Below are 24,269 nucleotides of genomic sequence, written 5' to 3' on the forward strand. Positions count from 1 at the left end.
CTAGTAGTTGGCCAGGTCCACGGACTTTTCCGGGAAGGCTAAACACAGCAGGTGCACCGGACTTCAAGGCATTGGCGTAGCCGCCGCCACTAAAGGGAAATCATAGGCTTCCGTCATGAGCAAAATGGAGTTCAGTGTTGAAATGTGGCAAGGATCTCTGGGTCTGTGTCAACCACAAAGACATATGGAATTCAATTGGCAAACACCAAGACGGTCAGATCAGCACAGAAAAACTTTTGTACATACTGCATTGTGAATAGTAACAGCTTGTAATTGTTCCGATCAAAATGGTGCATCGCCATGGTCATGCTCTGCCTGTGTATCTCGTCGTCTTGTGCGCATACGGCACAAATCTCTTAGAGGCAGTAAGTACGAGGTGTGGACTCGGCATGGCTTCAGTGGTTTAAGGGCAAGCAAGACAGGTAGATCCCGGACAGTATTCGGTAAAAGTCACGATCAACCAGGGCTGTACTCCATCGTCCTCAGTGTAGAAGTACGTAGTTGGTTGGAAAACAAGTGGGGGGAGGAGCTCTGGATGGTCTGCCTGCGGATGACGATCCTCCAACTATATGGATCCTCCCTGTGGGCTTTTTTTGAGACTGCTCCCACTCGCAGTGTCCGTCGAAATTGACATAAACGAGGCTCGGTAAGGGCCTCCGGAAAAAGGCCACTCATTGCGTAGGCTATGCCCGCGGTGTGATGGGAACAGACATGCTGCATTGGCATGAGACAACCCAGCAGGTGAGATTAGTTATAGGTTAGTAATTGCGAGGGCACAGACATAACTAGCTACTACTAGTCAGTTAGTAGTGATACCTACTGTGGATTAGTTAGTAGATTAGTTAATAGTCATTTAACAAGTGACTAAAAGTAGAGAATTAATGTGTCGATTCCGGGGATCCATCGCACCTGCTCCACTGCCCCGTTAGGTGCTCCGTTCCTGATTTTCCAGTCCATGCGGTGTGGCCGATGGTTCCTTCCTTCCTCGGGGATAATGTCACGTAACCTTAGTGGTAAAGTAAGTAAGCTCGTATTTACAAACAGACCAAGTTGTGATTTTTTTTTCCCCCCAAAGTCGGTAGTAGTAATTATCTAGTCAATTGCCTCTGAACACAGCAAATTGACGTACGTGAACAAAATAGCACCCACCTCCATGCAATTGGATAAGTTTATATTGAAATAAGGCCTTCATATATATATATTTCCCTCTCTCTCTTTCTCTACCCAATCATTCACTCTTTTAATCGGAAACATAGTAATGAAAAAGAAAAGCCGAAGCGTGTGTGAACAAGTAATTTTAAAAAGAGCACCCTCCGTAAGTCATGTCAAGTCAAAACCATGGTCACAAATGTGACATTATCAGGTACCGTCGCGATACGAATCGAATCGACTTTCAATCGGCTTTTGTTCGTCACAGACCCGGGCAGTGCTAGCCGGCACTATTGATCGGACGCGATTTTCTCTCCTGCATCTTCTGACAAGCAGCCCCCTGCGATCACGAGGTGGTGAAGAGGGTGGTGCATTGGGCAGTCGACCTACATCATGCCTTACGTGCTGCTGCGAGCAGGCACCAGCCGGCGCCTATATCGCCGTGGGGGGTCAAACCTGACTTTTGCTCCCAGGCTCTCCCTTCCCTCATTTCTTTTTCCCGAGCAGGAGCCGTGATGATCGACTGGCGGATCTCGCTCGGGAAGAAGGGGAGGAAAAAAAGGTGGAACAGGGTTGGTGTGGCTTGGCGGAATTTCAACCTGTACGAGTTTCTTGTGCATCCTCGATAAGAAGTACACATTGGGATTATGAGAATCAAGTAATAAATCATTTAATGATATTGGTTATCGTGGAATCCGCGGTCACGCAGTATAGTTAGCACCAATGTCTTCTCCTGACTTTTCTCTTGGAACCGAAATTGATTAACAGTTGGGCACTCAGCATCTCCTCAATGATATGAGCGTTGCTAGAATAGATCTGATCATTACGGGATAGCAAATCCTGGAATATAGAAAACTCGTTGCTGTGCATGATGGGAAAAGTGGATCAAGCAGACAGACACTGAGGCTGTCTTTAGAAGCTGCTGAATCCCATGAGAGGATTGAATGCCGATGTAACAGGGTGGATCATCACGACTAAACTTACTTGTGCATGCCTGCCTAGTATCTAGGTAACTAAACTAGTCCTCACGAATCCGGAGAAGGTCAGGTTCGGCTAGCTCTAGACTGGCCTGAACTAAGCTGCTGTGTTTAGTGTTGACACATAATTAATCTGTATCATCATGGTACATACATGCAGACTGTGCATGAACCATACTTGATGATTTCGGGTCTTCACGGAAATGGACATCTAGAGAGTAGAGAGTAATATGAGTAAGTACCTAGTATTTATATGATTACTGCCTGCGCGCAACAGAAACAACGAACCCTGAACATATGTTGATTACCAGGAAAAAGACCATGGGTAAGTAAATCTTCAACATGCAAAGACACATACAGTTAAAACCGACTAATGGTTATTCCTATGATGTCACCGATTTTCTCACTTTCTTCTCCTGACACTGCGTGAAACCGCAAATGTGATACATCTCACGACTGTCAGCTTTCGCATCTCCTTAGATCCCATGTTTGAGATTCGATCGTTGTGGATCAGCTGCCGTCGCCTATGGATGTGCGAGTCACCACTCCCTTCACCCGATCCAAACACGCGAGGGATAGTATTTTTCTTTTTCTTCCGGTTGTAATATTTTATAGTTTCAAATTTTTAGCTCTTAGATATCATTCATATTTATAGACACTTTTTTTTTTTTTTTTTTCTTTTTCCCTTGGGGTAGAAAAAAAGATTGTAGTTCTGATATCCACAAATATGTCTGCTTATGTAGGTATGTCTGTCCTGTCTGGCTGGCTGGTACCTACAGCCCGTGCAGTAAGGTTACTGTATGTAAGAGTAGTAGGTTTGAACTTTGCCGCAGTCTAATCCAATAGATCCTCACTAGGGGAATCCTTGGCCCTCGGGCCCACAATGTTGGGAACGCAGTGGTCGCTGTCCACGATCGATGAGGCCGGGAATAGGAGTTTTACTTATTACATGGTATGGAGTAGTTGGTTTGTATGGCTCTTTGGCCCCAGCATCCCCTCGATGTGGAGGAGCACGGTTCAGCTGGAGCACGGAGTGATTTCTCAGAGGCCTCACCTATCTCAAGACCCTATTGAGTTGGGATCAGTAACCAAGTCAAAAATTTTGCCTCGTAGAATTAGCGTGACCTAAAGAGGTTGGGCGATGGGATGGAACTGTCCGTCACCTGTAAGTGTAAGATCCACGGGTCATGGCTGAGTTTGAGCGGTTCCGAGATGAAGGCCCGGCCCGTCACAGCAACGGACAGGTAAGGATAAGGGAAAAAGTCTCGCCTTCAGAGTACATTCAGTTCTTTATTCATCAAAGTCATATGTATCTTATTCTTAGCCCACAATTTTTCCTTTACCCCTTTGTTTGAACTTGAATTCATAATCTAATTCAGATAATTCATCTTCATCCCTTTCATCCCGCGTATAGTTATACATCAAGTCAGTGTAATCCTTCCGTAAGGAAAGAAAAAAAAAAAATTCCTTGTTCAGCAGCTCTAGACCCGATTGATTGATCGTTCAATGACAGCAGGGCGTGCTCAATCAGACCTGAGCAGTGAAACTTCAGTGTCCAGTCATGCGAGAGGATCCAATGTTACACAGAATCAAGGAAAAAGGCAGAGAGTGCAATGAGTGATCGGACACAGTCTGTCAACCTCGGACTTTTGGGACGACAATTGCATTTTGAAATTGTTAGAATACAATCTCGTAATAAATACAGAAAGCACTGGCCAAGTTAATTGATACGTCAGGCACTACAGTCTGCACTACCTTAGTGTAGTTAGTTACCTGCCTAGTACCCACATTAGCATGTTCCCTATTTTTCTAACCTTACTCGCCCCTATACTTCTAAGTTTGCCTGAACCGAAACGAGGAAAGCGAGGTAGATCTAAGAGAGAAAGGAAGATACCAAACAAAAAGAAAAGGCTAGAGCTATGGCCAACATTTCTGTGGTCAGCGACTGTCTGAGTCTAATACAATATTGGTACCTAAAGTTACTGTTCTTGTCAGCCATCCATCCATCAGCACCAGCACGCAACAGAGTCTTGCATGTTTCGACCTGGAGGTGAACCCACTTTTTCAGGGGTAAAAGCATACAGAAGTACATGGTATTTCATAAAGAAAACTTCAGAGGATGCAGCATTCGGTGCTAAGAAAAGAGTCAGAGTGGGGTGGGTCATGGATGGGGGGAAAGACAACTGGACCTCATTGGTGTCTACCTTTTTGATAAGACAGGAAGAGGTCCTGCTGGACTGGCCAAGATGTGTTCTGAGCCCATCAACCATTGAGATCTTTTACGTTCCCGATGATATTTTACTCCGGATAATACCCATCAGTTGGAATTCTTGTAAGGTTCTTAGCCTTCATCCTGACCAACTAACAACCAGTAATACTAGGTTACCGGGCCAATCTATCAGCACGGTAGGACGAGCGGGGGATGTGTTGGGATTTCCAAGTCGCCAGACGCGGCTGTTGCAAGAGTGAGGCACATCCACGCCAAGGAGAGGAGGGCGACAGTGGGGAGCTTGACAGCAAATGAGCGGCTGGCGATTGCTACACTATTGATCGCCCGCGAGCGGTCCGTTGTGTAGCTCTGCCGGGCGAACCCTGTCATGCTTTCCCTCGCCTGACCAGAAGTACTGAGGTATTATCATGTCACGTCTCCCTTCCCGCAGATATAGCCCTTTTGAAATTTAGATTACTATTTTTTTATTTTATTTTTTTTTCTTATTTCAATGCTTTTGTCCTGTCTTTCTAAAAACCAGTGTAGTAAAAAGTCGAATAACTTCATTCATGTCCACCATCACATTGAATCTCACACCTTATTAACGGAAAGGTTTATTGAAGACAATGTGATCAAGTAGGTAAGATCAATGGCATAAGGTACAACTAGTTGTTATTTACTTGCCGCTAAGGCAGGTAGATGTGTGCGTGTGCCACATTCTACTGTCAATAAGGATGAATGGAGGACGATTCAGCTCAGCCAGTTCCTCCGATACATAATAATAGTACGTACTTACTAGTACCTACTTACTCTCTCTCCTACCTAAGCCCGTCATCGGAGTTCTCGGGCGCCCCGGCAGCGAACCAGCATCCAAGATAAAGATTACCGCCCGCTCCTGCAACCGAATAGCGATATCAGTGGGATGGGTTTTTCCATGCCTCGCAGTCGCGGAAATCCCACGGCGCGTATAGCCAAACAACCGACAGCCGTACTATCATCCCCTTAAGCACCCCTTGGTTTTGATGTAGGGTACTGGGATCATGTAGTTCGTACATAGGCAACCCCAAATCCTTTGCTCTATTAAGCTTGGATGCCGGGAATAAGTTTTGAGGGAGCCTTAGGGCCGGTTAGTGGCTCTCTTTGCTCACAGATCCATGGGCGAACCCCCATGGGCAACGAGGTCCAGTCGTAAAGATCTACATCCATCCAGGTGACGATGAAGATCCTTCGACCGGCAAGGTTGTCCGGTATGAAACCGCCTCCTATTTGCTGAAATGAATCCCAACAGCTCAGGTGCCTGCGTGGATGACGAGGGTATCCTGGTTGTTTCACTAGCAGCTAGTAAGTAGCTGGCTGACAACCAGAAATGATACGAGAATGGTAATGGAGCTGTGTCGAGCAGCATTAGTTCCCCGAGTAAGAGCGATGTACGGCACTATTCTCTCCCCTCCCTTTCCTATCATAATCAGCCAGAGACGACATCTAGTAGCTGATCATCGAGTTCGGACATGGGGAATACTAGTCAGGTACTACATCAGCTCTATCTAACAGGTGTCAGAAGAAAAGCGCCTACTCCACTCGCTCTTTGAATTAGTCGAGGTCAATGCCCTTGGCCCAACCTCCTGGGTCAGATGATATGACTACTCGTGGTTTGTGGGATGTCGATTACGAGTTCGCATTCCATGCTTATGGTAGCCTGGGCTTCTGCCCGTTCTTCTCTCCTATCTAGAAGATGGTGGCGGCATTGCCAGCTCTACTTATGGTTGCCTCGTCATGCTTATCCGCTCTGATGCTGATTACTACTAATTAGGGATACCGAAACACTCAATCATACCAGTTGAATCTGATGTCTTAGTAGTGTGTAAATATGGGAGTTTACCCCGGTAGATTAGTTATATGCGTACTGTGACAGGGGAGCTGAATAGTAGTAAGGAGGTGCCACTCGTTTCTATTATGCGTGTATAGGATAATAGATATATGAAGGGTTTCATCATACCTTAGGTAGACTGAGTCGGCAGCACAAAGTGCATTAGTCCTGATTACTACGGGCGATCAATACCTAGTACACAGTAGGTATTTTCTTCGTACCATCCATGTGGTGCGTGACTGTCAGCCCGATCGGAAGGTGTTTAAGCCTTCCGCGATTGGACTGAAGGGCCACCCCAAAAACCGAGTGGACCCCGATCCCCCCGGGAGAGCATCCATGGATCCCCATCTAAATCGGTACTCTCGCGGGAAAGAAAAATAGAATAAATAAAATAAAAAATGGGTACCATTTTTTATGGACCTCCTCGTATTATGGGAAGAGGAGGAGTATGATTGTCGACGGAACTAGTAATTTATCGCCCCATTCTCCGCTTAGAAGAAAAGGGACCAGATGGAACTTCGTGGGACTCAAGTAAGATGTGTCAGCCTTCTCTGGTGGCTTGGGTGTTCGGGACTGCAATGTACATGGATGGGGCAACCGCGATTCAGAATAATTGCATTCAGCTCCGTCAATCAATCACAAAACGCATGACGAGACGAGTGGAAAATAACCTATTGTGACCTTTGCGGCTTGCACCTAAATTTCGGTGACTAGATGGAGGTTTGGTTTTGGAAACTAGACATACTACTGATGGGAGCGGTCTTACCGTGAGCATTTTGCAAAAGAAAGAGAGAGAGAGAGAGAGAGAGATCAATTCCCGATGACTATTATTCTAACTCCGATGTATTTCTCATATCCAAATGGTATCGTCATTAGCCTGTCATTCATTCATTCAGTCATTCATCATTTGCCTCCCCCTTTTTTTTTCCCCGAGAGGCTTCGTATTGAGATCCAATACATCCATAACATGTGCTGTCGTACATCCATACATCCAATACGTAATTGTTTAAATACAACTCCATACATTCATACAATGATACATAGTCATACATGCCTATCCACACCCACCCCCCCAATTCAAGAAAAGAAACCACCCCCATACCTCAGCTGCCTGTTACTTTTCCTATTCTGGTGCGTACAAGCCTTCAGCTTGCTTAGCACCAACTAAACTAGCAGGCCAGATCCCTGTCACTGGCCACCCCGCTGCTTCCACTGCTCTGGGACACCGAGAAAGGGAGGGTGGATGAATGGCTAGCGATGTAAATCTAGTAGTAGTCTAGTTCTAGATCACCGACCTCAATCTTTCCGGAGGGTCCAAGGAAACTAACCAATGCAAATTAGTATATTTATTATTTTTGTTATTCGTGTTGTTTTATTCCCTACTCTTCTTCTTTCTTATTCCATATTTCTTTTCTCTTCTCCCGATTCAACAAATAAACTAAAGAGCAATTAATTAGAAAGGAATCAAGACGGACCGAACAAAATAAGGGAAATACACACAGAGAGAGGGAAAGAGAAGGGGGAAAGAAAAAAAGAAGAGAAATTAATAAAAAAAAAGCCGAATAAACCTTACCCAAGAAGACAGGCTGAAGAATCAAGCCATATATTTGCTTATTGGTGATCCCCCATTGTCAAAATCAATGTCATAGCCCACCTCGTTGCGACTGCCGGCTACAATCCATTGTCCCTCTCTCCACTCTTCTTTCTTGCCCTACTCAAGAGCTTATATACATCTGGAGCCACTCTGGTCGGTTCTTCCTTCAGGGACACGCTCAGCTTGTGGGGAACTCAAATTCCATTGCTGATGCTGATGTTTGCTTTTTGAGATCTTGATCTTGATCTTGACTTGATACCCTATATATTTTATTTGCTTGTTCCCGACCTGTTTGCTTCTTCACTTCATCATAACCTTCCCTTGTTTTGTGTCATTATCAACAAGCAGTCAAGGCTCTGTCTTTCGAAGAAAGTGGGTGAGTGACAAGTCTTCCAACTCAATACGACTTACCCCGCGAGGATAGCTTCAAATATTGTAGATGGGTTACTGAGACGTGATAGCAGGCAGTATCCTGTTCTTCTCATCGGTCCATCTTGCTGTCTCTGTTTCCTCGCTCATCTTGCTCTCCAACCGCTTGCAATCAGCTCGGCAGGAGATAAAGGCGCTTTGAGGCCCTGTGGTGGAGAGAACGCAAAGTCCAGCAAACCTATTATCGCCATTTTGTCGAGATGGAAACTGCAGAACCAGTGTCATACGAATTTCCCGGTCATGCCGTTGGGGCGGTTGCGCCTCGTCGAATGATGGGCTCGAATGTCGGCCACAACTTTCCCTTCTATACCAATGGGACTGGTGGCTATACGCTTCCATTCCATCAATCTTCGTCCCCTGCGTATAGCTTCGGACACACACTCAACCACCACCATCATCACCACCACCATCATCCGGGCTACCAGCATTATTTCGTCGCCGGCCAGCAACCGATCAACCCCCAGCCGGTCCGTCTATCCTCTGAGCCACCATCCATCCAGCAAATTCCCGATATTCGGCCGGCCAAAAATGCCGTTAACCGGGTAGCCAGGGATCCTTTAATGAAGATCGAGCACAACGGGGGCTCACAACAACCTCCCGGAGCCCAGTCCTCGAGTAACGAAGGAGGTGCACAGGGGAAGAGCTCCAGCTCCAACGAGGTTGAGTTCTCCACGGAAGTAGATATCTTGATGAAGGCAATTCAGGCCAAAGCCAGTGCTCAGTCACCAGGAGTGCAGTCTCTGCCACCACTGCAACAGTTGACACACGGGGGAAGCACTGGATACCCTCAGAGTTATACGATGCCAGTGACGACCCCAAGGTGCACTGTTGTGGTCGAAGAGGCTCCATCGAGATCAGGCAAAAAGCGCAAGTATGCCTGCACTTTACCACAGTGCGGCAAGAGCTTCGCGCAGAAGACGCACCTGGATATTCATATGCGGGCTCACACGGGGGACAAGCCCTTTGTAGGTGGCATGAGAATCGAGAATTTTTGAGATATGACACTAATATTTTACGAAAAGGTGTGCAAAGAGCCCTCATGTGGACAGCGCTTCTCTCAGTTGGGTAATCTGAAGGTAAGTCATGGGATGTTCCCCAAGATAATTTCCTATAAAGGGAGCTTCAACACCATCGAAGATATTGCAGATTTCTAACGTAAACAACTGGTAATTAGACTCATCAACGACGCCATACTGGGGAAAAGCCATTTTCCTGTGATATATGTCAGAAACGATTCGCTCAACGAGGCAACGTTCGTGCTCATAAGATCACACATCAACATGCCAAACCTTTCACTTGTCTCCTGGATGATTGCGGAAAGCAATTTACCCAGCTTGGAAACCTCAAGGTGCGGAGACCAATAATCTTCAACCCTGAAATACCTTCAATAGTAGCTGACTAGTATAACAGTCACACCAGAACAAGTTCCATGCCACAACCCTACGAAATCTTACTTTAAAATTCTCACAAGTGACAGAGGGAGATCACATGAGCCCACAAGACAGGAAGCTCTGGGAATACTTTGCTACGTTGTACAAGAACAGCAACAAAGGAATCAAAGGGCGCGGGAAAGATCGCCGGATCTCGCCTACTTCACGGTCTGATCCGGGCTCCGACTCCCGCAGAAGGATCCAGCCTCTCAGCAGCAATGATGACAAGATGCGCCGAGCAAGCTATGAAGATACATCTATGTATAACGGGGGTTCTAGCAGCGATGATGACGACGCAGAACCTTATTATATTGAGAGGCAGGCTCATTGACATACCATACCGGCTTTCTCCACATATTTAGAACCTTGTCGCATCATTTACATTGCCCTCATTTGTTACTACGATACCAGTCTCGTTCGTGTTTATTTCGTTTTGCCTCATATAACCCGCATATCATGTTGAATATGGTGTTCGCCTGGGATAGGGCTTTCCCAGATGTTTCGTTCGGCCTGAAGACTCTTCTTATGTACATCAACGTGGTTTCCCCTTTTCTTTTCTTTTTTTTCTGGACATATATACCTGTGGCGGGTAAAGCCCGTTTAGTACGTTCTGGTTCTCAACATGTTGATATATATGATTATATTACAACCCCTACAACTCCAAATATAATACATGCCAATTTCTGGCAAATAGACATTATTGATTGCAGGCGACAGGAGCCTTAACGCATATGTATACACAAAGATCATATAAGGTACAAGGTACAACCTGCACACGAGCCGGCGGATGCGAGATCTGAGCAGCTGTGACATATGTCCGATAGGTAGACGTAGTTGCCTCCGCTTTCCGCGCGGATAAGGCAACGAATTCCTCTCTATCAAAGGTTGGATAATAACCCTGGTAGGTACGCTCTGGTATTTTCATACACCAGGAAAGTGACCCACGTACTGGGCAACACGCGCAGCAGATTGGGGCCAAGGCCCTTGTAGAAGCCAGTGATACCTTCTCTGGCCCAAATCTGAGCAACGGCATCCCTGACGCCCGAATACACGAGGTGAGCATCGTATGTCTGCAAGCGAGACCGCAACACCTGATACGGATAGGTAACACACCCGGCGAACAGTTTCGACAAGCTGGAGATCACGAATAAGTCTACATTTCCCAGCTCCCGTATCCCCGACCGGGCCGCGTCCGATGACAGCGACGACACATGACTCGAACCAGCATCTCGTTGAAGGCCAGTTGTTCCGGCCGGAGGAGCCATGCGGGAGCGATACAATTTCAATTGCTCGTACGCCATGAATTGAAGTGCGCCATGGCTGACTCCAAACAGAGCTGGAACCAGGCCCCGATAGAAGCCCGCAATACCCTCCGAGCGAAGAATCTCCTTCGCTCCCGTTGTGAACGACGCGTATGCTCCGGGGCTCTGGGATCCTGTTGACAGCATGCGGGTTTTTATCACCCAGATCGGATTGGTTAGCGCGGACGTCAACATCCCTGTGAGAATCATAATTCCGCAAATTAGCCTCATCTGCCGTTTCAGAACTGCCTGATCGGTGCTTTCTTGGGGGGGAAAGCAGTCGCAGGTCTGTTTCCTTTTTGCTTCTGGAGCGTACCTGCAGATCCTGACGCTAGGAAGTAGTCGGCTGAGGTGAGGGCCTGGTCTTCAGAACCACTGCGCCAGGTGCGCATTACATCCTTGATGTTGCCGTAGCACAAGAAGTACAGCGCCCAACTTGTGGAATTCCCAACTATGTTGGGTGTCAGACCTCTGTAGAAGGCTTTGATGCCGCCCTCATTCTGGAAGATCTCGCGGATTACTGGGACTGAACCGCCGACACGCGAAGAGGATAATCGGTCGACTAGAAGATATAGCAGATTGATACTACGTCAGCCATAGCTTCAATACTGATTTGACATTCGTGATTGATTCGCGCTCCACGTCTTGTCTTTCCTCCCGGAGAGATGAAACACTAACCTTGAAGCCGAGTCTTGATCAGATCTAGCGGATGCAGGCAGAGCGTCGAAGCGATTCCGGCCGTGAATCCCGCTACGGTCTCCACAAAGGACGAGGACAAGCCATCCTTGCCAGTCATTAACCCTTCAAGTCCTCCTGGAATGTGCCGCTTGCAGGGGTTTGAGATTCTAGCCGGAAGTGTCGGGAGGATTGAAGAAGTCCGGATTCGGTCCGGAATTCTTTTGGCCAAAGATTTGAGCTGGAGCTAAGAGTCGAGTTCATTGCGCTTGGCGGGCCGAAGCGCCCCAAATGTCCGAGGGAAACAACCGGATACTTCTGAAGAGACATTTCCTACGACTATCACTACAAGAAACAAGATCATATATATCCTAGTCTTTGGATCTGGAGTCTGCTTCAAAGTGCATCAGTTGAGCTTACGCAAGTCTTTATAAATGTAGTGTTCCGGAAACCCTTTGCATGTATCCTCGGTCCTGCCCTGGACCTGTATATGAAATTAAAACATTCGCGTTAACCAATACAAAGCATGAAAACTGATCGTAGTTTAAAAGTACATGTGCATCGATGTAGACTTCAAGTTGTCAACATCGACCCGAGGGGTTGAGGTGGAAGAGGTTTCTCAGAATCTGCTAGTATTCCGACAGGCAGTCTTATTTGTCTGTCTAATTGCAGAGTGAGACTTCAGGAGTTGCATGTGTCTGGTGGATGGACATTCATCGTTTCCGTATTCTGAAGCAACTCATTCCTCTAGGCGAGAGGCGAGAACAGCCTATATGTAGCGTTAGTGGGTTGGAATCGTCGGGGAGCGTCGGTAGGGCGCAGTCGCTCATACTTGAACAGAGAAGGCTTGGGTTCACTGTAAGTGTAACCTATTCCATAATCGTTAGCAGCGAAACTTCCATCATAAAGGCCCCGGACGGGTCCATAGAATAATTATTCCATCACACGTACCGAGATAGACAATCAACGGCAGGTATCCACTTATGCAAACATAACCGTCAGCTTTGGTCAGGACACATTGGTCGAAAGGATCAAGATGCGACGAACTAGTGAATGGCAACTCTGGAGACGTCAATGACCTTGGAGATACGCTCCTAGATAAAAGGTATATCTGTTAGCATACCGAGATCAAGCGTGACTAGTTATGTAGGACGTGCAACAGAGCACCGCAGACTAACCTTGGTTTCCTCGGAGAACTGGACCATATTGCCGGCTTAAACTTGCACGAAGGCTGTGATAATAAACACGAGAATTTCCCTGCTGTTGATGTCCGTAAACTTGAGATTGGGAAAGGCGGAAGGGTTGACGGAGTGACGGAGTGACGGGAAAGACGGGGGAGGTGAAGCTCAAAGTTTTCCGGGGCTAAAGTTGGATCAGTAAAAGCTCCGCCGATAACCTGGAGTCCGAGTCTCCAGCGATCATCCTTCCAGCCCTTGTTCTCCCAGTACCTTCATTTGACCTCTCAATATATCCTGACTACCAATTCTTTCTTATCAATTTGTAGTCTCCTTCTAACTGATTCAAACGCCTCCCCCATCTTTCTGTTCCTGTTCATTCGCTTTCATCCAGTCGAGGGGGTTCTTCAAGAGTAATACCTAGGCGCTATGTCCGGCGCAAGGCATTGGTAAGTGCCACTCTTCACTCCATCTGGATATACATTCTCATAATGCCGGTACTTACAATTGTTGGAATAGGGAGCAAGACAAAGAGGCCACCGTCTACATCGGAAACCTCGATGAACGGGTCACAGATAGCCTGGTATGGGAGCTGATGCTGCAGGCCGGGCGCATCGTTAACGTTCACCTACCGAAAGATCGAGTCACACAGTCGCATCAAGGCTACGGATTCGTGGAATTCATCAGCGAGGAAGATGCTGAATACGCGTCGCGAATCATGAACGGAATCCGCTTGTATGGAAAGCCCATCCGCGTTAACAAAGCATCGGCCGACAAGCAAAAGTCGGTGGAGATTGGAGCAGAGCTTTTCGTCGGCAATCTTGATCCCATGGTTACGGAACAAGTTCTTTATGATACGTTCAGCCGCTTTGGAAACTTGGTCAATATTCCCAAGGTAGGATCTCTTCGTCCCTGCTATAGGAGTGCCGTGGCTTTCGAGTAATTTACTAACAATTGCTGCTACATAGATTGCGCGAGATGATAACAATCTGTCAAAGGGCTATGGATTTGTGTCTTTCGCCGACTTCGAGTCTTCAGACGCGGCCATAACCAACATGAACGGCCAATATCTTATGAACAAGCAGGTCTCCGTGCAATACGCCTATAAGAAGGATGGGAAAGGTGAACGCCACGGTGATGAAGCAGAACGAATGCTGGCAGCACAGGCTCGCAAACATAACGTGCGCCCGCCGACCCAGCCGCTACCTCCTCAATTCTCCAACCCAGGGACACCTATGGTGCCTGCTGCGATGGCCAATGGTGACAGCTCTCGGCCAATGAGTACTAATCCACCGGACCTTAATATGGGCAGAGGCATGGCTCCTCCGAATGTACCGTTCCAAAACGTGCCTCCCCCACAAGTAAGCCGACCTGTTCCACCTCCTGCTTCTCTGGCGAACCCACCCCCCGGTTTACCAGCACGGCCGCCGCCTTCTCAGGCCGGATATGGGGGGCCGCAGTCTTTCCTCCCACCGGGATTCAATGGTGCTGGTCAACAACCTCCCTTCCCTCAAGCAGCACCTCCGCCAGGCTTCGCTCCCCCAGGGTTCGGTTCACCGGCAGGAACTCCTGGTCCTCCACCACCGTTGCCCCCGGGATTCCAGCAACCTGGCTATGGGCGCGGGCGCTGAGCATCCTAGGTCAACTACCTTGGCTTGAACCGAAGACGAGGTGGTACTTAAAAAGAACAATTCCATAATTGTCAACCATTACTTGGATCGTCGGATGATAAATACTCGACTTGATGTAACGACCCACAACCGAGTAGCTGTTAATGCCCTACGGAAGAATACAAACCGCGCCCGATAATGAACGGCTCAAGATGCCTCAACTCACGGGATAAAACTGACATATCCGCTTGTTACACATGGCAAGATTGAAATGCCAATCAGCATTAACGTTCAACAAGAAGGAGGAATGTGTCTGAATAATCAAACCTGATGTCCACAGTTCTCGATATCTCATTTATGCTGAGTGGTAGCAATGAATACAAAAATTGAAACACTACAGCATTTCAGATGCCCATGTATGGTAACTGAGAGTTAGTTGCCAGCAGTGATCCACGAAGTCATGAATTAGAGTTGACACAAGATATCAAGTCAATCTTCAAGCAGGGAGGCCAACGCTAGATCATGACGGCAATAGTAAACATACTCTACACGCTGCAAAGGAGTCTTGAAATCATTCGGTAAGGAGAGGGTATAAGTAGAGGAGAGTGCTGGTGAGAAGCATATGTCGGAGGAAAATAGGAAAAGGAACGAGGGCAACATAAAAACCAAGCGACTGTGATACAAACGTCATCAAGAGAATGACACGAACTTTGGGTCCCTAGGTCGGCCATCGGGACCAATATTGTTCTTGGAAAAGCGCTGCTCCATGTAGATCCGACGACCTTCATTGAAATCCACTCTTCGACGTTTCATGATCCGTAGAATTTCGCGTTTGGCCTGGTCATCCAAGCCCGCCCTGGTGTCACCCTCAGCAATATTGGCGGAGATATCGAACTCTGATGAGACCAGACCGGCTTCCACATCGCCAGCAAACGTCGAGGGGAGACGATCGTAAATGTAGTCGGGAACGGGCAGTAGATGTAGCCATCGGGACCGGGTGAGGTAGAGCGCTAAAGGCAGGTCAGGAAGGAAGGCTTGGACGACTTGCAAGATTGAGGAGCTGGAAGCTTTGCATACCTGTGCCACACACAACAACCGATATGGTGAGGAAGTAGAGAAGGTAGTAAGCCATGGTCAATGAGGGTTACCAGGCGCTGCTAAACCGCAGCGGGGATTAGGCTAGATAGGTAGATGAAAGCGTAGCGCGGCGGGGATTCAGGCTTCAATTCCCCTAAAGCGACAGGAATAAGACCATTCACAGGGGTAAGCGGTATACAGTATTCGAGTCTGGCCGGCGTCTTGCCAGAGCCTGCTACTTAGGAGGCATTTAGACAACAATGATAGACAGTCGGGTCATACGTAAGTGTACGCATATGGAAGAGCGCGGAAGGTGTAAGTGGGTCAAGGGCGCGGACGCGGCTGGAACGACAGGCGGCGGCCCCCGTTCTCAGGCAGCACTCACGGGCATCTAACGAACCGCCTTGAAAATGGGTCTATTCCTAAAGCGGCCCGCTTAGCGAGGCTCTCAGCGTTGGGATTCTTGGCGCTGGCACACACAACTGAAACCTTCTAAGGGCTAGATATTAAGTCCGTAGCTGGTATATACCGAACGGACTTGCGACGATTTGGAACTGTCCTCATCCCCCACCCAAGCTTCGAAAGAGACATTCACAATGGCCGCCAACGTTTCCAGCGACCTCATCTGGCAGCTCACCCGTACGTCACTAGCACCTTCCTACGCATATTTTATCCCAATGGAAACCCTAGGAGCCGTTTCGCGCCTCGTCTTCTCCGGCTAATGTTACGACTACCTCAACAGGCACCCAGAATGCTTATCTGGTCAAGCGTAACAGCGGCGGTGGTTCTCAGTTCTCCCGTGACCCCCTGAACCTGCAGAACAAGCACTCTTTCAAGGTACGGACCCTGGACATAAGGTCTGGGTTATGTTTTCGTGCTAATGTCGAATCACCTGTTTAGTACGCCGGCTATGCCAACACCAAGGTACTTTACCCGCGCTTCATGTCATAAGGATTTTTTCCGTTCGGGAGTGGATGTTTAACGCTGCAATAAACAGGCGGTTGGTGTCCAGGCCACCGAGAACGGCGGTGTTGCTGTCATCACCAAGAAGCCCAGCAACCCCCAGCAGCCTGCCAAGAACGTCGTTACCGTGACCTACGGCCCTAACGCCTCCACCCGCAAGTAAGTTGATATGAGCAGTTGGCGTGCTATGATGTCCGTGAGGGAGGCGCGACAGTTTGCTGATACTGCTCTCGCATAGGATCTACAAGGGTGTTGCCGACAAGACTGCCAAGAACGGTTACCGTGCTGATGTCCGTGAGGACGCCGTCGCCCGTGTCAGCGCCGTCCGTCGCTCCCAGAAGGCCAAGAAGGAGACTCCCGCCCAGAAGCCCCGTGGTGCTAAGGCCAGAAAGGCCGAGGAGAAGTCGGAGTAAATGCCAACTATCTCTTTTCCGGGAAGGGCCAGGAGGCATGATGTCATGAGAGCTGGTCGGAATGATCGACCAGAAAAGCGCCGTGCTGGCCAAGGGCGGTAACATCTATGTAATTTAGCAATACTGCTACCAGGGGGGCATTGTTCTCCGGCCAGGCCATTCAGAATGGAAACCAAAAAAAATCTTGGGAAATTCAACAACAACAAAATGAATGGGGAAATGGAAGAATTGCCATCTTCAATTTTGAACACAAGTGGTAACAATCGGACTGACGGGAAAACAATCAGCCTTCCGCTTGCAACTGCCTGTGATGTCCCCTGGCCATATTTTGGTAGGCTGTTTATTGCCGCCTGTCGGGCCGAAGTAGAATGTAGAACCGATGTCGTAAGCACGTATCTAACCGCAAAGTTACCGTGAGACAACTTTGATATCCGCCTTTTCCCGAAACCTTGATGGAATCCCCGGTCAAACCGGTATATTCCTTCGCATGTGGACTCTGGAACGAAGGAGTCGACGAGAATTGCCGGAATCTGGGGCGGCGTGTTATGGGGGAGGACTACATCCGAGGGATGAATCTGAACGACTCCAGAAGTGACTAAGCAACCGTGAACCGGAAGCAACAAACCGGCTCTCAAGGCAAAGATAGAACGTCCGGACTACGGAGGAAAGATTTGGCGTGTGCCTGATGACTTTTGTTCCACATGGGCCCGGGGAAGGTTTGTAATGGTAGTAATAAGGTGCTTTGGCCTTGATTAAGCACAAGTCAGCTTTGCGGGAACTACATGCTCGATGGTGAAGTATATCATGTACTGGATGGAGCATAATTAGGGGATGAGTTCCGTAGAAATGTGTAACAAAATCCACTCGACTTGATGCCCGCTGGGGTGTATGTAACTATGTCGGGTGAGTTGCCGACTTACTACTAAAGGCGACTGGATGTTTGGGGAACAATGCTATTGGAGAGGGGCCCGGGCACCCTTTGGGGGACACCCGCGGATGGGCTGGATCTCGGTCACTGGAGACATAGCCCAGTGGTCCAGTGGTCCAGTGGTCTAGTTAGCAAGACAGCTTCATTTGTTAACCCCACATGTGAACCTCCGTCCGGTTTCCGTAGTATATAATGGTCCTGGAGCTTCTCCCTCTGTCGATGCGAATTGAAAATTAATTTGCCCATCAACATATTTCTTATCTATCTATTCATTGTTTCTTGCCCATTATCATCTCTCTCTCTCTCTCTCTTTCCTCTTCGGAAGAAAATACTATTAGTAAGTATGATATGAGCCCAGGATTGAGCCAGTGATCCCCCGATCCTTCCTAATCCCTGTGCTGCCACTTGCCCCGACCTGTTCACCGTGACCGTACCACCACCACCACCACCACCAGCTGCAGCAACACCACCCCGCCCCCTCCTCAAACTAAACCCCTCCCTTTCCCATTCCACCCCCTCTTCCCCTCCCTCCCCCTGTTCATTCGTTTATTTTTCCTTTTTTTTTTTATCATCTGGGTGTTCCCCCCCTCCTCCCTACTAGTTCCTTCCCAAACTTCTTCTCCTCTTTCACTCTTGAACATCTCTCTCTTCCTTTTGTTTGATACCCACACTAATCTTGCGTGCTCCTCTTCACCTTTGTGTATAGATTTGTCACAGTTATCACAAGAGAAGTTCTCAAAAATCACAATGGTTAAAGCGGGTGAGTGGTCTTCACGGCGCCTGCATTTTGACCCCGCTTTTTAAAACGAGAACGACCCCGGACTAAATCCATTTCGACAGCTGTTCTTGGAGCATCTGGTGGCATTGGCCAGGTACGTGCCCCTCATTTGCCCCTACCAGAACTGCAGCCCGCGATGCAGGCCTGTTACCTTCTTTAACTTTTACTGACTGCCCATGTGCTTCTGATTGATTAGCCTCTGTCTCTCCTGCTTAAGACAAGCCCCCTGGTTGACGACCTCGCGCTCTACGATGTTGTGAACACCCCCGGTGTCGCTGCCGACCTTTCTCACATCTCCTCTGTTGCTGTATGTGTGGCCGTGTCACAACCCGCTCCCTATCTCCACAAAACAATCTGGCTTTATTTCTGACATTGTCGATAGAAAATTTCCGGATTCCTGCCTAAGGATGATGGATTGAAGCACGCCTTGACCGGTGCTGACATTGTTGTCATCCCTGCTGGAATTCCCCGTGAGTGAACCACCTCTCATGTTCCGAGGTGCTTCTGACTGACAAAGTTGTTGTTAATAGGCAAGCCTGGAATGACTCGTGATGATCTGTTCAAGATCAACGCCGGTATTGTGCGCGATCTGGTCAAGGGCATCGCCGAGTACTGCCCCAAGGCGTTTGTTTTGATCATCTCCAACCCTGTCAATTCTACTGTTCCCATCGCCGCAGAGGTCCTCAAGGCCGCTGGCGTCTTTGACCCTAAGCGTCTCTTTGGTGTTACCACTCTGGATGTTGTCCGCGCGGAGACCTTTGTCCAGGAATACTCAGGCCACAAGGACCCATCTGCTGTGCGCATCCCAGTTGTCGGTGGCCACTCGGGAGAGACTATTGTTCCCCTCTTCAGCAAGGCAGCCCCCGCTTTCCAGATCCCCGCAGACAAGTACGATGCGCTCGTCAACCGTAAGTGAACTGCGCAGACTCTTAGCGATTGAAATGTTTACTGAACTATATGCAGGCGTTCAGTTCGGTGGAGATGAGGTTGTCAAGGCCAAGGATGGTGCCGGCTCCGCGACCCTGTCTATGGCCTACGCTGGCTTCAGGTTTGAGTCCCTCATTTACAAACTTTTGGTGTCAGAGCTAACCTCATATTAAGATTCGCTCAGAGCGTTATCAAGGCTTCTCAAGGCCAGTCGGGTATCGTCGAGCCTACCTTTGTCTATCTGCCTGGTGTCACTGGCGGTGAAGAGATTTCCAAGGCCACCGGCTTGGAGTTCTTCTCTACCCTTGTAGAACTTGGCGTAAGTCATTCATTACGTCATATTTGAATATCGGACATCACTCTGACTAGAAAAAAACAGACCAACGGAGCTGAGAAGGCCATCAATGTTCTTGAGGGCGTGACCGAGCAGGAAAAGAAGCTCATTAAGACCTGCACCGAGGGCTTGAAGGGCAACATCGAAAAGGGTATCGAATTCGTCAAGAACCCTCCACCAAAGTAAACGCGCCCACCCCAGTCCCTGAGTCACAGGATTCCCAATCATCAATAGGTGATATGCCAATATCGCACCTCTTTACCACCGGGGTGATATCTTTCGGTGGTTGCATCACAAGTTCACGGACATGGAAGGAGCCCTGCTAATCATTGTTATCCTGGGGAGATAGGCTTTGAATATGTGCTCTGCAGACGAATGGGCGATGGTCGATGGATTGCTCTGACTCAGGATTTATGACTTCGAGATACGAGTGACCTGTTTAAATGATAAAACCTTGTATTCTTCATGCCCGCACTTGAATGTAGGATTACCCAGCAATTCGTTGGGGAGAACTGTAGCTCCAGCAGATATCCCTGGAGTGCTGCATGTGAGTGTCATCCAAGCCCTCCTATGACGAACGCATATCGTACAATTGGCGGTCTGAATGAGGTTCAAAGTCGCCTATGTCCGAACGCCTTCAGGGCTTGGGGTTGACGGTTTTGATTTGGAAGGTTGCGCCTGGAAGCTCTGTAGATTCCGCTTGAACAGTGGTTGTAATACCGAGGTTTGATAAAGCACCGCGAATAACGCCGCATGGAAACCATAAATACTATAATACACCGCAAGTCGTTAGATCATGTACGGCTGACCCTTGGGGAAAAATGTATATTTTGGGACAAACGTACCGCTTGAGCCATAGAAACCGCCTCGCTTCGCACAGATGTACTCATTCTTGCAAATGGTCGAAATGAGTTGTCAGTCAAGACATACACGCCCTGACAGTGCACATATTAGCCTCCCCAAAAAAACCAACCAGGGCACTTCAAAGGGATTTGAGAGCGCATTTGGTTCTGCCTACCCGGTGATTCGTTTTCAGGTTATCCACCTGCTTCTTAAATAGTATCGTCCACAAGTCCTTGCACAGAAACTTTATGACATCCAGGTTATCTGCGAATCGTGGGCGATCGCGGGAGAATCTGCTCCGGTGGACAACGGATACGCGTTAGCTGCGGGACTTCGATCAATAGCACACCTGCGAATCTGTCGGTGATCCTGTTTCACTGATGCGCACTCTTGCGGCAGATAGTTGCATAACTTGGACGACCGAAGAGACGTCTCAAACTCAAATCGCGGGGTTTCAAGCGTACCGTTCAGCCAACCCTTGTCCAACCCTGTAACCTAGAGATTCGAGGCGAAAGAATGTAGTTTCCCGGATTTCTTCATCATCTGGTAGCTTATCTTCTGAAGCAAGTTCCTTCGCTAAACGCTCCGCCATAGGGACGAGCTCTATCAGGAGGAAATCAAGGCATGAGGCACCCAGGAGCCGCGCGTGTGGATCTGAAGCATTGAGGGATGAAGCCGGTGCATCCAACGACATTGTAAAAGGTGTTACGGTGGCCACGTTTGTGGGGTAGCCTGATTATTGTAAGGTGGTCTGATGACTCGAATGAAGTGAACTCGGTGAATTTGTGATAGCAGATAACTGTTGTACCCTGTTGTTTTGCGGAGATTATGCGGCTCGGAGTAGGCCAGCCAAGCATGGTGACCGCCGACATATCGCAAGCTCCGACGGAGCGGCCCCTATCTACTTACGAAGTACCTTCCAGTCATGCCGACATGCCCCCTTACTCTGATGAATAAGCCGGCATAATGAGTGCTTTCCTTCTACAATGAAGCACTAGGGTCCAACGCAGCGGATTATTTACAACGGAGACTTTTATAAGAGACTTTTATAAGGACTCCGCTAATTACGTAGGTTCCCCGTAAGTGACGTTGTGAGACCGATAGATATGGCTTTTTTTTTGTTTTGTTTTTGGTGAAACGAAGATTGGATCTAAATGTTAGTTGGCCATCGAAGTTGAAAGAACATTGTTTCCCTATTATGCTTTGTCCAATGCTCCCAATAAATTCGCGTAGTGGATATACCCATGAAACCGAATGCGCCCAACACCATGCAAGTATGCTTCAATAACTGCGTGCATCATAACCACCGGCATGACTAAGAAAATCAGAACTAGGCTGGCTGGGTAGTTGGATGTCTCCGTTAACATAGCCACCGCTGTAAGGGCTGCAAAAATCCTGCTGAGACGAGGGCCGGTTCATCTGATTAAACGCTGGCCGCTTTACAGGTCTGACCGGAGTGTCATCCTCCTCATCACTTCCTGTAAGGTCGATCACCTGGGCAGCATTACGCTTGTTTGTCGACAAATAAACTGCAGATGACGTTGCTGAGGGTTCTCGGGACTGAGTAGGTGTTTGGTGTACGTAAAGAGATGTAGGTGGGAATGACTCTCGCTTGATTGGCGTAACCCCGGGTTCCCTTATTTCAATCAACTCGTCGTCATCATCTGTCGCCGGAGTAAATCCGCCCACTTTGGCAGAGTCTTCCTGGTTGGGGCTAGACCATTGACCATCTGGCTCTATGATAACTTGTTCGACATCTAGAGATGTTGAACGAAGTATATCATCGACGTACCTATGTAATAGAATGTCACTAACTGCACAAAGATTTTGAGTCAAGAGATTCTGCCTTACTGGTCAATCTGCAGCGATTCAAAACTCGTCGCTTTAGAACAGACAGGACACGACCAAGTTGGGGCCTGTTCCTGGAGTTGCAAAAATGAGGATGCGTCAAAACATTGATTGTGCGTGCAAATTACAGAACGACAGGGAACCTCTATTCGGAGTGTTGATAAAGGGCACTTGAGCGACATAACACTGGATGTGGCGACAATATCTGAATCCCCAGCTTTATTCCTCACTGTAGAGCATTAGCAATGACCCCGTCAATGATAGTTCCGGGCGCGTACTTTCTCGCAAGACCTGCTCCTTCGAAATTGTCTTCCTCCGTTTCAATTCGGCAACAAGCTCTTCGACCGGATGTCGCTGGACAAGGTTGACCAGAACAAAAAAGCGCTAAACTCTGTTAGCTAAGCTTCTTTTGGTAGAGCCCCAAGTTAAAGTCCAGCGAGTATCATGCTGTGAAGGTGTGAACGGGGGTCCTATACTTGCCTTTTGCGTAAGGGCGTATGTCATGACAATATTATTCGGGTAGCCTGGTTTCTTGCGAATATATTGTGTTACATCTGCTGGCCTTGTTGTACCGGGCTTATTTTTCAAGCCCCTTAGGTTGGCTTTCACTTCATCCAGGTTGGCCTTTAGTTCAACTTGGTGCGGAAATGCGATGTCGGATTTGGTATACTGATTAAGACCCGTGTCTGCAGCACAATACACCATCACCCGAATATTGGGGTCCGCCTGTAGCCTAGTCGCCACGGTTGGTGTAAGAATAACTTTGAGTTCCACGCTGTCCCTAGTTTGTTCCCGTACTGGAAGAATTATTAGATGTGAACCGTCACTGAAATAGGAATAGACTGCCGGTGTCCCACCTTTGCATTCCGAGGCAGAAGTCAACGGCTCTATGACGGTATAGAATGGGCTGTCTTTGAAAGTTAAACGACCTGTATGAGAGTGAGAAACCATCCCGGCCGCAGAGCAAACGAACATATAAGTGGGTACCAGATGTGTGTCCATGCGATGGCATTGGTATGCTCAAAGGTGATGGTCTATGCTGCGTGAGCAAAGGTTGATTGACGGTTTGTGGTTGATAGTGTTGGCTGGAGACTGCTTGCGTGGTTGGAGACGTAGGCATTGGCCGACGTGCCGTGGCATAGATGAATTTCCTCAAGTCATCGTACTGTTCAACATGGCCTCCTTGGTTGAGTCTCTCAATGTCTATTGTGTTTCAAGAATAGTTAACGACTTCGCAAATATTATCTTTGGACGAGGCCTAGAAAATATAAGCCTTATAAAACAAGGTATAACTAACAGTCAATGATCCGTAGCTGCAATGAAGCTTTCACTCCTGAGACAGCAAGCCCTTCGTTCCTGAGGATATCCTTGAGCTGCGCGTTGGTCAATGTCTTGACTAGGGCAACAAGGGTTTGTGTATCTGGTAATTGACCAGTAGAGGCCATGGCTAGGGTTTAAAAAGAAGGCTAGCCAGTGACTATATGAGCATGCAGGCGTTATCTCAGGAAGAAAGATGGCTCAAGACAGTTGCGCTATGCTCAACAACGCTGTTCAGAGACATCTCAATACTCCAGGAAGTTAAACAGACGGAGACGGGGGGACGTGGTTGCTCAAGTCCTTGACGAGGTATTTGAGGCCGTCAAAAGTTAACAAGAAAAGGCACTGAGTGAGCTAGATGCCAATGACAACCTATACGATCGACCAGGCCGGCGGCGATTGCGGAGGTGAGAAGAGCCTCTCAA

At 48.2% G+C, this 24,269-nt stretch overlaps 10 protein-coding genes across 10 annotated transcripts; 5 read left to right on the plus strand and 5 right to left on the minus strand.

Moving 5' to 3' along the window:
- Positions 1–535: 535 nt before the first annotated feature.
- On the plus strand, positions 536–1,920 carry BO87DRAFT_411072 (uncharacterized protein; the record flags this gene model as incomplete). Its single annotated transcript, XM_025626400.1, has 6 exons — positions 536–620; positions 667–694; positions 930–1,001; positions 1,293–1,315; positions 1,486–1,711; positions 1,758–1,920. 6 exons carry the CDS (start codon positions 536–538, stop codon positions 1,798–1,800), a joined length of 477 nt encoding a protein of 158 aa, XP_025474177.1. The 3' UTR covers positions 1,801–1,920.
- Positions 1,921–8,425: 6,505 nt separating this feature from the next.
- Positions 8,426–9,986, plus strand: BO87DRAFT_321584 (C2H2 transcription factor; the record flags this gene model as incomplete). The annotated part of the gene is made up of 4 exons (XM_025619939.1): positions 8,426–9,190; positions 9,248–9,301; positions 9,400–9,573; positions 9,636–9,986. 4 exons carry the CDS (start codon positions 8,426–8,428, stop codon positions 9,984–9,986), a joined length of 1,344 nt encoding a protein of 447 aa, XP_025474178.1.
- Positions 9,987–10,308: 322 nt separating this feature from the next.
- BO87DRAFT_381151 (putative mitochondrial folate carrier protein Flx1) lies at positions 10,309–11,843 on the minus strand. The gene is made up of 3 exons (XM_025624458.1): positions 11,635–11,843; positions 11,273–11,518; positions 10,309–11,153 (listed from the first exon to the last, which is right to left on the minus strand). Exons 1-3 carry the CDS (start codon positions 11,750–11,752, stop codon positions 10,534–10,536), a joined length of 984 nt encoding a protein of 327 aa, XP_025474179.1. The 5' UTR covers positions 11,753–11,843; the 3' UTR covers positions 10,309–10,533.
- Positions 11,844–12,035: 192 nt separating this feature from the next.
- Positions 12,036–12,836, minus strand: BO87DRAFT_370504 (mitochondrial import receptor subunit TOM7; the record flags this gene model as incomplete). The annotated part of the gene is made up of 5 exons (XM_025622030.1): positions 12,036–12,400; positions 12,464–12,500; positions 12,583–12,611; positions 12,679–12,725; positions 12,810–12,836. The coding sequence occupies 5 exons, from the start codon at positions 12,834–12,836 to the stop codon at positions 12,379–12,381; spliced, it is 162 nt and encodes a 53-aa protein (XP_025474180.1). The 3' UTR covers positions 12,036–12,378.
- Positions 12,837–13,235: 399 nt separating this feature from the next.
- BO87DRAFT_411075 (U2 snRNP complex subunit HSH49) lies at positions 13,236–14,437 on the plus strand (the record flags this gene model as incomplete). The annotated part of the gene is made up of 3 exons (XM_025626401.1): positions 13,236–13,255; positions 13,326–13,701; positions 13,775–14,437. 3 exons carry the CDS (start codon positions 13,236–13,238, stop codon positions 14,435–14,437), a joined length of 1,059 nt encoding a protein of 352 aa, XP_025474181.1.
- Positions 14,438–14,771: 334 nt separating this feature from the next.
- BO87DRAFT_211530 (DUF2015 domain-containing protein) lies at positions 14,772–15,640 on the minus strand. The gene is made up of 2 exons (XM_025618626.1): positions 15,494–15,640; positions 14,772–15,426 (listed from the first exon to the last, which is right to left on the minus strand). Exons 1-2 carry the CDS (start codon positions 15,546–15,548, stop codon positions 15,107–15,109), a joined length of 375 nt encoding a protein of 124 aa, XP_025474182.1. The 5' UTR covers positions 15,549–15,640; the 3' UTR covers positions 14,772–15,106.
- A 401-nt stretch (positions 15,641–16,041) lies between these two features.
- BO87DRAFT_370511 (60S ribosomal protein L28) lies at positions 16,042–17,204 on the plus strand. The gene is made up of 5 exons (XM_025622031.1): positions 16,042–16,132; positions 16,236–16,330; positions 16,394–16,417; positions 16,491–16,615; positions 16,695–17,204. The coding sequence occupies exons 1-5, from the start codon at positions 16,090–16,092 to the stop codon at positions 16,867–16,869; spliced, it is 462 nt and encodes a 153-aa protein (XP_025474183.1). The 5' UTR covers positions 16,042–16,089; the 3' UTR covers positions 16,870–17,204.
- Positions 17,205–18,492: 1,288 nt separating this feature from the next.
- On the plus strand, positions 18,493–20,303 carry BO87DRAFT_381153 (malate dehydrogenase). Its single transcript, XM_025624459.1, has 8 exons — positions 18,493–18,557; positions 18,638–18,669; positions 18,772–18,882; positions 18,958–19,045; positions 19,106–19,483; positions 19,539–19,623; positions 19,677–19,821; positions 19,882–20,303. The coding sequence occupies exons 1-8, from the start codon at positions 18,545–18,547 to the stop codon at positions 20,020–20,022; spliced, it is 993 nt and encodes a 330-aa protein (XP_025474184.1). The 5' UTR covers positions 18,493–18,544; the 3' UTR covers positions 20,023–20,303.
- Positions 20,183–21,373, minus strand: BO87DRAFT_450955 (trafficking protein particle complex subunit; the record flags this gene model as incomplete). Its single annotated transcript, XM_025628441.1, has 4 exons — positions 20,183–20,605; positions 20,682–20,771; positions 20,855–20,975; positions 21,144–21,373. The coding sequence occupies 4 exons, from the start codon at positions 21,371–21,373 to the stop codon at positions 20,474–20,476; spliced, it is 573 nt and encodes a 190-aa protein (XP_025474185.1). The 3' UTR covers positions 20,183–20,473.
- Positions 21,374–21,789: 416 nt separating this feature from the next.
- BO87DRAFT_381156 (Siz/PIAS RING finger protein) lies at positions 21,790–24,237 on the minus strand. The gene is made up of 7 exons (XM_025624460.1): positions 23,825–24,237; positions 23,515–23,730; positions 23,385–23,456; positions 23,008–23,324; positions 22,806–22,911; positions 22,531–22,756; positions 21,790–22,471 (listed from the first exon to the last, which is right to left on the minus strand). Exons 1-7 carry the CDS (start codon positions 23,970–23,972, stop codon positions 21,961–21,963), a joined length of 1,596 nt encoding a protein of 531 aa, XP_025474186.1. The 5' UTR covers positions 23,973–24,237; the 3' UTR covers positions 21,790–21,960.
- Positions 24,238–24,269: the final 32 nt, after the last annotated feature.

The sequence above is a fragment of the Aspergillus neoniger genome (genome assembly GCF_003184625.1).
Source record: "Aspergillus neoniger CBS 115656 unplaced genomic scaffold BO87scaffold_61, whole genome shotgun sequence".
NCBI classification, from domain to species: Eukaryota; Fungi; Ascomycota; class Eurotiomycetes; order Eurotiales; family Aspergillaceae; genus Aspergillus; species Aspergillus neoniger.

What these genes read in the sequence shown, in the direction of transcription:
- BO87DRAFT_381151 (XM_025624458.1), bottom strand. Translation starts at nt 11,752, where the DNA reads ATGACTGGCAAGGATGGCTTGTCCTCGTCCTTTGTGGAGACCGTAGCG. An exon ending in GATCAAGACTCGGCTTCAAG is followed by an intron (nt 11,519 to 11,634) that starts GTTAGTGTTTCA and finishes TATATCTTCTAG; the next exon opens with TCGACCGATTATCCTCTTCG. An exon ending in CCTAGCGTCAGGATCTGCAG is followed by an intron (nt 11,154 to 11,272) that starts GTACGCTCCAGA and finishes TGATTCTCACAG; the next exon opens with GGATGTTGACGTCCGCGCTA.
- BO87DRAFT_211530 (XM_025618626.1), bottom strand. Translation starts at nt 15,548, where the DNA reads ATGGCTTACTACCTTCTCTACTTCCTCACCATATCGGTTGTTGTGTGT. An exon ending in GGTTGTTGTGTGTGGCACAG is followed by an intron (nt 15,427 to 15,493) that starts GTATGCAAAGCT and finishes ACCTGCCTTTAG; the next exon opens with CGCTCTACCTCACCCGGTCC.
- BO87DRAFT_370511 (XM_025622031.1), top strand. Translation starts at nt 16,090, where the DNA reads ATGGCCGCCAACGTTTCCAGCGACCTCATCTGGCAGCTCACCC. An exon ending in AGAACAAGCACTCTTTCAAG is followed by an intron (nt 16,331 to 16,393) that starts GTACGGACCCTG and finishes TCACCTGTTTAG; the next exon opens with TACGCCGGCTATGCCAACAC. An exon ending in CCTAACGCCTCCACCCGCAA is followed by an intron (nt 16,616 to 16,694) that starts GTAAGTTGATAT and finishes GCTCTCGCATAG; the next exon opens with GATCTACAAGGGTGTTGCCG.
- BO87DRAFT_381153 (XM_025624459.1), top strand. An exon ending in GTACGATGCGCTCGTCAACC is followed by an intron (nt 19,484 to 19,538) that starts GTAAGTGAACTG and finishes AACTATATGCAG; the next exon opens with GCGTTCAGTTCGGTGGAGAT. An exon ending in ATGGCCTACGCTGGCTTCAG is followed by an intron (nt 19,624 to 19,676) that starts GTTTGAGTCCCT and finishes CCTCATATTAAG; the next exon opens with ATTCGCTCAGAGCGTTATCA.
- BO87DRAFT_381156 (XM_025624460.1), bottom strand. Translation starts at nt 23,972, where the DNA reads ATGGCCTCTACTGGTCAATTACCAGATACACAAACCCTTGTTGCCCTA. An exon ending in TTCTGCCTCGGAATGCAAAG is followed by an intron (nt 23,325 to 23,384) that starts GTGGGACACCGG and finishes TAATTCTTCCAG; the next exon opens with TACGGGAACAAACTAGGGAC. An exon ending in CATACGCCCTTACGCAAAAG is followed by an intron (nt 22,912 to 23,007) that starts GCAAGTATAGGA and finishes AACAGAGTTTAG; the next exon opens with CGCTTTTTTGTTCTGGTCAA.